Consider the following 9,489-nt stretch of genomic DNA (forward strand, 5'->3'; position numbering starts at 1 on the left):
CAAAACAAAAACCCCAGCCTATTTCCAAATAAATTCACATGCCAGGGTACTAGAGGTTAAGAAATCAACATCTCCTTTTGAGGGGCCATAATTCAGCCCATAGTACCTACCCCCTTCTAGAAGTGAGCTCCAGCAGCCATATGTAGACCAAGATAGTTGGGAAAGTCTGAGAAAGTCATATTTCACCAGAAGGATGCTTTTTGAGCTGGGGACTTAGCTCAGTGGCACTATGCCTGCCTGGCAAGCACAAGATCCTGAGTTCAATCCCAGGTACAAAAAAAAAGAAAAGGAAGAAGAAGAAGAAGGAAGAAGAAGAAGGAAGAAGAAGAAGAAGAAGAAGAAGAAGAAGAAGAAGAAGAAGAAGAAGAAGAAGAAGAAGAAGAAGAAGAAAGACACTTTCTGTGATTCTGTGAGCTTCACATGGTTCAAAATTTTGTTTTCCCAGACATGCCTATCCTACCTCCTCCCCTCAGGAATGAAGGTAAAGGAGAAGATAAAACCTACCCACATATCTCGTAAATCTACACGACCATCTTACTACAGTTTTGCCTTTGGTGGTGCTTTGTGTCTCTGCAGTGTTATCTGTGCCTTCCAGCCCTCTTCTAAATTCACGGCCCCACTGCAGAAGTGGTTCAGTCTCCTTTATCTTGTCTGTTTTCTCATGCCCATTAGTTACTCCAAAGATACTGATCTGTGGGCTTGCTTTCTGGGACCAACATGTCTACTTAGAGAATGCTTAAATGATGTTGATATAGCTTTTTAAAGTGGTTTGTACTAATAGTGCGTGTCCAAATTACAGCTCAGTAGTCACAAAATGCCATTACTAGAGTCCAAATCATGCCAATGGTATGACTCAGTCAAAACAGGATGTGGGCGTTTGCTTCCTAGCTAACATAGCGCCACCTTGTGACAATAGAATAAACATGGAATTCCTTCGACCTGGCACAGTAATCTCAGCTACTATAGACGCTAATTTAGGATCGTAAATTGTAGAGGTCAGCCTGGGTAACTTAGTGAGACCCTGTCATAAAATTTTTTAAGAATTTAAAAAGGGAGGAACTGAGTTCAATTCTTAGCAGAGAGAGAGAGAGAGAGAGAGAGAGAGAGAGGCAGGGAGAAATACAGCTCAGTGGTAGAGCACTTCCTAATGTACATAAAGCCTGTAGTTCAATCAAAGGGACCACAAAAAATAAAACAAAAAGAAAGAAGAGAAGAAGAATTTATTCCATGCCAGCCAACCGTTTTGAAAGTTTTTAATACTTGAGATTAATTTTTTTGGGCATGCGTATTATTAATCCTTTATCTGTGGAACGGCACATGTTTATGTTTTTATGTGACACTGTATCAAAATCACATAAGTCATATCTGCATATGACGCATGCATGGTACAGAAAGGCTGGGACTTGTCTTCTGGCTCACGGCCCACGGAGGTATAGAATCTTTCTTGTCCCTGGCCATCCTGTGAGGAGTCCCCTAGGCCCAGAGGACACAGTTCTCAGGGAGCTGTTGGGCCTGAGATGAAAGCCCATCAATAAAGAGCGGAGACGCCGCCACCGCTGGGTAATTTGCCTCTCTGCTCCTCTTCAGCCTATTCAGCGCTGATCCATTTGTCCCAGGGAATAAACGATGGCAGGTTTGTCCATGCTTTATACTTAGGAACCTGCCTGCTCCTCTCTGCCCAGTGCTGCTCATCTGTCCCTGTCCTCAGCTCTTTTCATTTCACGTCATGAGTGGGCAGCAGGCCTCGGCAGAGAGTTATGGAGGTGGATTCCGGGAGGGCCGCTGGGGGAAGGGAGGGAGGGGAGACTCACTCGGGAGAATGAGGTGTCTCCACCGCTGCGGTTCCAAGAAGGGACCTCGGGGAGGAAGGGGAGGCTTGGGGGAGCGGCCCGAGGGGAAGGGGCTGCCGGGAGGCCTGCTTGTAGGAGTCAGCTGGCAGGTGCTGGAGACACAGCGGGCGATCAGTCCCCTACTCCTGCGTTCTAGACTGATGGGAACTGGGTACGATAATAAATATTTACTGTTTCGAGATGCTAGGATGTGGGATAAGTTATTTCAGTCACTGGAAATGGTCGAGTTCCTTATTTGTAGAATTTGTGTCCAACTGGTTTGCTGCCCAGCATATGCAGACCACCGGTCCTGGCCACATTCCTAGCAGGTGCTCAGTTTATCAGCATTGAATAAAAACGATGGCCCCACAGAAGCCAAACCGCCCTCCTTCACAAGCAGGGTAAATAGATTTAATTAAGGAATGATGTGGTATGTCTTGGGGAAAAAAACATAGCCATGGTGGGATGACCAAATTTTCCCGTTTTCTGGGACAAGGGACTTCCAGTGCTAAAACAGAAAGCTCACGGTTAGCTGAGGTAAGGTGGTCACTCGAGCTGGGATGAAGACAGAGACCTAAGGTGTTTTTCCTGCCACTTTGTGTTCATAGGACGACTGTTTTCTGTTGCTACAACAGAATACCCAAGATTGGGTAACTGTAATTGACAAAGAAATTTCTTTCTTTCTTTCTTTCTTTTTTTTTTTGGTGCCGGAGATCAAACTCAGGTCCTTGTGCTTGTGAGGCAGGTAGCAGAACCACTGAGCTAAATCCCCAGCCCAAGAAATTCATTTCTTTTTAAATTTTATTTTATTTTTTAGTTTCTTGAGATAAAGTCTTGGCATGTAGTTCAGGCTGACCTGGAACTCACTATGTAGCCCAGGCTGGCCTCAAACTAGCAGAGATCCTCCTACCTCAGCCTCCCGAGTGCTGGGATTACAGGCATGTGTCACCATGCCTGGCAAAAAAAAAAAACTTATTTCTTAACAGTTCTGGGGGTTGGGAAATCCAAGGTTGAAGGGCTGTATCTGGTGAGCGCCTTTTCTTATTTTTTGTAGCACTGGGAACTGAACCCAGGACCTTTGCACTGAGCTACTTCTCCAGCCCTTTTTAGTTTTTATGTTGAGAGAGGGTCTTATTAAATTGTCCAGGCAGTACTCAAACTTTCAGTCCTCCTGCTTTGGGCTCCCAGCAGGGACCACCATGCTAAACCAGCTCTTGGTTTTCAGGTTTGTTTTGTTTTTTTGGTACTGGGGGATTGAACTTAGGACCTCGAGCTTGCCAGGCAGGCACTGTGCCACTGAGCTAAATCCCTGGCCCTAAACTAATTCTTATAACAAACCTGCTCTCATGACAACTAATCAACTTCCTTGAGAACCCAGTAATCCATTAATCCGCTCACAGGGGCAGAGTCTCAAAACCCAGTCACTTCCCAAAGTTTCCATTCCCAAACACCACTAACAGAAGTCTTTGGGAATTAGGTTTTCAACATGTGAATTCTTGGGGACAAGCATTAATAGCATAGCAAATAGGATGGGGAGGGAGACCTATCTTCCATCTCTCTCAATCAAGAGTGGTGGTGAAGCTGGATACTTAGCTCAGTGGTGCTGCAGCCTGCCTCTCAAGGGCAAGATCCTGAGTTTGATCCCTGGTACAAAAACAAACAAACCAACAGGAAGCCTTGGGTCAAAGACTTGAGAAACCAGGTAGAGCAAGGGCTCCTAAGGTATGTCAAAATCACTGAAGGTCATCTACCTGGTCCTGAGGCAGTTAGAAATGGCGGAGCTGAGTAAGCCACTCCCTTCCCTTCCGTCAGCTGTGGGCACAGCACTGCCCTGGTGATTATCCGTGATGCTTAATTTAAATTTAGGAGGTGCTGATGCCAGAGGCGATAGATCATTAGTTCCAGCACCAGTGAGACACCCAGAATCAGAGGCGCGTCTGACCACAGTGGGAGTTGAAGTGTCTGATGCTTTAAATACTGGAAGCCTGTCCGACGGTTCCTCTTCCTCCTTCTCGCAGGGCCCCCCACAGCCCGGCTCACACACCGTCAACACCACCACCAACTTCACTACCAGCAGCAGCTTCCCTTACAACTGAGAGTGCCTCTTCCTCTTCCTTTTTCTCTCTGCCCTTCTGTCTGTTCCCACTGCTGTCACCCCATGGTTTTCAGTAAATGTGTCTGCTTGCTGCTTACTGAGAGGTGTATGCTTGGCAATTCTTTCTTTCTTTTCTTTTTTTTTTGGTTTTTTGAGACAGGGTCTCACTATGTAGTTGAGACTGACCTGAAACTCACTATGTAGCTCAGATTGATCTCCAACTCACAGCGATCCTCCTGCCTCAGCCTCCCGAATGCTGGGATTACAGGCATGAGCCACCACAACAGGCTTTTTTTTTTTTTTTTTACGAAAGAAGCTGGACTATTTTGGCCCATTCAACTTTAACAGTCTCCCCACCCACTACTCCCGAGACTAACAGGAATCCGCTAGACCAAGAGTGCAGGATCTTGGCCTGCTTCCAACCTCATTCACAATGTGGTTTTGACTGCCCCTCATTGGACTTTGGACGCCATGCACTTCCTCGAAGGCGTTGTATGGTCAGAGATTCCCCTTCCCAATGGGGAGGCTCAATCAGGTACCCCATTGGGCCCTGACTCCTGCCAGTGGCCAGTTACAGACCCTTCTGTTATTCCAGGAGACCCAGTACCTGCCCCACAGGCCTTGGGCATGTCCCGCTGACCTAATTCCACCCTGTGGAGTCTATCTTTGCTTCGTTTGCTTTTTTCCCCCCCAGTGCCAGGGATTGAACTCAGGACCTTGTGCTTGACAGGGAGGCATAGCACTACTGAGCTACATCCCTGGTCCTTCATTCTCTCTCTCTGTCTCTCTCACTCTCTCTCTCTCTCTGTCTCTCTCTCTCTCTCTCTCTCTTTTGGTACCAGGGATCGAACACCGGTCCTTGCGCTTGGGAGGCAGGCAGCAGATCTTACTGTTGTTACTCCTTTTGAGTGCCCGCCTCTATTCTTTGCTGGGGACACCAGGAGACCCTGGAAACAACCCCCAGAGATTCTCCATCCAATACCGGAACAATGCTCCTGAAGCCAACCTGTTTCACCCTTTCGTCCTCGTTGGGTGTAGAGATATGGGAAAACTTTATTGGAAATGCCAAGACCAACAAGAAAGAACTGCATGTCTACGCTCTCCCACTTACAGCCTCAAGAGAAGGGTCAGGAGGGCCAGGGATTTAGCTCAGCGGCACCGTGCCTGCCTCGAAATTGCAAGTTCCTGAGTTTGATTCCCAGTAATTGGGGGGCAATAGGGAGGGGGAGGAGGAGAGAGGGAGGGAAAGGGGCGGGTCAGGCAGCCAGAAACAGCAAGGCTGCGCTTGCTTTGGCAGTGCATATACGGAAATAGCGAGGCTCTGGGGAGACTCCGCCCTAGACCAGCAAGGCCAGCCCTTCCTCTTCCATGGGCTTGCTTCCTGTGATTTGATTCCCAAACGGTCTTTAACTACTGTGTGGCCGGTGACCTCAAGGCAGCCATTCTATGGTTAGAAAATTATCCCTTGCACCGAGTGAGAAGCTGCCACTACATAATCCCTACTTTTTGTTTATATCTGACTGTGCTTTCTTCCGGGAAGCAGCACCTCCCTGGACGGACAGCCCTTTACCTCCATGGGTTCTTATATCTGTGGATTCAACCAACTGGGGATCAAATATATTTGGGGAAAAAATGTGTCTGTACTAAATGTGTAACGTGTTTTCTTATTATTCCATAAACAATATAGTAGTGTATAACAGCTATTGACACAGCATTCATATTGTCAATAATCTAGAAGACACTTAAAGTGTACAGGAAGAGGTGTTACATTATATGCAAATTTTTAATTTAGGAGTTGATATACTTTATAATGAAGAGATAGTGCAATGAATTTTTTTTTTTTTGAGACAGGGTCTCACTATGTAGTTGAGACTGACCTGGAGCCCTCTATGTAGCCCAGGCTGGTCTTGAACTCACAGGGATCCTCCTGCCTCAGCCTCCTGAGTGCTGGGATTACAGGCGTGCACCACCACGTCCAGCAGTGCCATGAAATTTTAATATAGCAATAAGAAAACAAGCATTTAACATTTATTGCACACTGACTATCAGTACCATGCCAAGTTCTTCATATTGCATTTCCCTAGTAAGTACACAGGCTGTACAAGTATTTCATCATGAAAATAACATTAAACAAAATCTTCCAATTTATGGAATAGAAAATCACTTTTTGGGGGGGTGGGATTGAACTCGGGTCCTTGCGCTTGCAAGGCAGGCCACCAAACTGCTGAGCTAAATCCTCGGCCCTAGAAAATCATATTTTGCTTACTTCCGTCCATGCTTTAATTTCATTTTACTTGAGAAATTATCAAATTATCTGCTGGGCGTGGTGGTGCACACATGTAATCCCAGAACTCGGGAGGCTGAGACAAGAGGCTTGCCACAAGTTCAAGGCCTGTCTGGACTGAACTACACAGCAAGACCCTGTCACACACAAAAAAAAAAATCTGCAGAAGGTTCACTCCACTAGTTTAACCTACCTCCTCTTTATTTTATTTATTTATTCATTTATTTGTTCTTTGGGTTTTTTTTTCTTGTTTGTTTTTTTGAGACTGACCTGGAACTCACTATGCACCCCAGGCTGGTCTCGAACTCACAGCGATCCTCCTGCCTCAGGCTCCCGAGTGCTGGGATTACAGGCATGCGCCACTACGCCCAGCATACCTCCTCTTTATAATATCAATATTTACAGCGTGGTTTTTAAAGGGTTTCTGAATTGATGAACGTAAATTTCTATGTAGGTACCTCAGGGAAGCCCAATTGCAATCTCAGCACCATTTCAGAAGGGTGATGATTTTCTAATTTGAGTGAGTCCAACTGATTCAAAATTTCCTTGTGCACCACTGCTCTGTCTTCTGCCTTTGGCATCGCTGCTTTGAGTTGCTTTTCCATGTCTGAGGAAGGACATTTGGCAGAAGCAATAGTGCTACCTCGCCGATGTAACTCCCGAGTCAGCTGGGAGGTTTCCGTCGTCATACCTTCTAGGGCAGAGCTGTAAGTCTGTTCAGCTTGTAAAATCTGTTCTTGCAACATCTTAGTTTCTGCCCTGTACATTGTTATGTCCTTCCATCGTCTTCAATTCTTCATATTTTTCCATTAGCTACTGGCTCAGTTGTTTACACGTTGCACTCACAGATCCCAAATGGCCTCACCTACTCAGCGTCAACCTCAACTGCCTCAGAGCCACCTCTGCTTGCAAGAGTTCTCCACTCATGTGGGTAACATCCACCTGGAGAGCACACTGCCTAAGTGCCCTTGCCCTTAAGAGGCGATCCTCTTTTCAGCCTGAGAGTCCTCCTGAGAGTGGTACCTTATGCAGTCTACTAGGTGTTGGATGTTGGTTCCTTTTGCTTGTAACTTCTTTTGCATTTTTGCCTCATGCATGAAATTTTCACGATACTGAAGATTTGCCTTCAATGCTCTTTTCTTCCTGCAGAGTCCCCAACAGTTTTTCAGATCCCTTCAGTTTTTCCTCTTTTTGCTGTTGCTCCTGCAGAATAGTCATATTAGTTCCAATCAAGCACTGACCCTCATGTTAAGATGCTCTATTTCCAACGCATTGGCACAGATGGTGTCCTTGGCCAGCTTAAGCTTACTGCTCAGGTTCTGGATTTCTGACTGACTGGATAGCCCCATGTAATTTCTGTACATTACATGTAAATTTATGCCATGATAGGGTAGGAACATCTATATATTTTTGGTGCTTTTTATTTTTAATGGGGGGGGTGTCAAACTCAAGACCCTGCGCTTGTGAGGCCGGTGGCAGAACCACTGAGCTAAATCCCTGGCCCTTTTGTTTTTTGTTTTTTTGAGACAGGGTCTCACTATGTAGTTGAGACTGCCCTGGAACTCACTATGTAGCCCAGGCTGGTCTTGAACTCACAGGGATCCTCCTGCCTCAGCCTCCCAAGTGCTGGGATTACAGGCATGCATTACCACGACCGGCAACACCATTGTTTGTATTCCAATTTATTTTGATGATTCTGTGGACTTATAACAATTGATTCTGGTTTCCAATTAGCTAGGCATGGTGGTGCAAACCCGTAATCTCAGCACTCAGTAGGCTCAGAAAGGAGGATCGCCATAAATTGGAGGCCAGTGTGGACTACATAGTGAAATCCTGTCTCAAAAAACGAAAGCCAAAACCAAAACCATGTTGATATACAGTTCCTTTTTATTTTGTTTTTGTTTTTTGGTACGGGGGATAGAACTCTGGTCCTTGTGCTTACAAGGCAGGCAGCAGAACCACTGAGCTACCTCCCCAGCCCCACAGTTCCTCTTTAAATAATTACACGAATAATGCGTGTTCACTGTAGCAACATCAGAAAGCCGAAGAAGAAAAATCCTAGGTCAAACTTAGCTTCCTGACAGATATTTGCAGTCCGTTTAGCTCTTCCCTTCTCGCCACTCCTATTAGAAATCCTCTCCATACTTCCCTGTAGTCTCTGTCACAACTGGCAAACACACTTCTGTGCATATTTTTCACTTATCAGTAAATACTTCATGCGTGAGGCAGGAGGGATGAGGGAAGGGTGGTGGGTGGCCAAAGCCTTCACCCTGGAGAGGCTCCAAGTCAGGGGTGACTTGATACTTCTCTGCCTCACCAAGCCCTGCCTCCAGGAAGTGCTGTGGTTCCTCTGGTGTCTCGGAATTTAGCGCAATACTTAGCCAGGCGGAGTCGGTATTTAAAGGAGTCAGGAAACTAAAGCCTGCCCTCCACTCTCTCACCCCAACCATAGGAGGAAGGAAGTGCCAGTCAGTGGGTGACACGCTTTGGGCACACAGTATGTCTGTGTCCCGGGGTCCGCCCCGCTGCAGTGAGGTCTGCAGGGTCTCTCCATCCCTGTCTGTGATCTGAGGGGCTGTGGGATGAGGATGTGATTAGAGCAAAGAGCTGGGCATGGGAGAGGAGAGGATGCGGATTCCCCGAGGCTCCGGTAGAAATGGTTGAGAGAGAAAGCATTCTAGCTGCCTAGAGCGTTGCCTCTCTGCCTTAAATTGTTGGAGAGGCTGTATCTTAGTGTGACAACCACTGCCAGCAGACATCCTGCCTCCACAAAACTCACGGGATGGGCGCTGTGGGTGCGGCTGGGGATAGAGAGCCTGCCTTCCTTGTGCTAGGGCCTGGGTTCGATCCCCACCACCAGGCACACGTGTGTGCCCCTGCCGCTTTTCGAGGGTACTGGAGAGTGAACGCAGTGACTTCTCATTAAGTTACATCCTTCGCCATTTTATTTTTTTGTTGTTGTTGTTCTGGTACCGGGAATCAAACTCGGAACCTTGTGCTTGAGAGGCAGGCAGCGGAACCACTGAGCTAAATCCCCGGCCCTTCCTCGGCCACTTAAAAGTTTTTGAGACACGGTCTCACTAAGTGGCTGAATTGCTTACGCGGGGTTCACGCTTGTGATCCTCCTGCCTCGGCTTCCCCGAGGGCTGGGATTACAGGACCACGCCACGTCGGCCGGCCGCCATACGTAACTGTCTCGCCCATTTTACCGAGAAGACCACGGAGGCTCCGAATGGGAAAAGGTTTGCTTAGTGCAACGGAGCAAGTCAGCGGCGGAGGGG

The 9,489-nt window shown here is 47.0% G+C and overlaps 1 protein-coding gene and 1 pseudogene across 1 annotated transcript in view; one reads left to right on the forward strand and one right to left on the reverse strand.

The window, feature by feature from the left end:
• Positions 1–6,654: 6,654 nt before the first annotated feature.
• LOC104848286 lies at positions 6,655–7,557 on the reverse strand (annotated as a pseudogene).
• Positions 7,558–8,220: 663 nt separating this feature from the next.
• The window catches only part of Nipsnap1 (nipsnap homolog 1), a 20,114-nt gene continuing 18,845 nt past the window's right edge, over positions 8,221–9,489 (forward strand). Inside the window, 1 exon segment of the mRNA XM_019204453.1 lies at positions 8,221–8,270. Coding sequence (XP_019059998.1) covers positions 8,221–8,270 — 50 coding nt within the window.

The sequence above is a fragment of the Fukomys damarensis genome, unplaced genomic scaffold, assembly GCF_012274545.1.
Source record: "Fukomys damarensis isolate Sample0158 unplaced genomic scaffold, DMR_v1.0_HiC HiC_scaffold_12, whole genome shotgun sequence".
In the NCBI taxonomy this organism is placed as follows: Eukaryota; Metazoa; Chordata; class Mammalia; order Rodentia; family Bathyergidae; genus Fukomys; species Fukomys damarensis.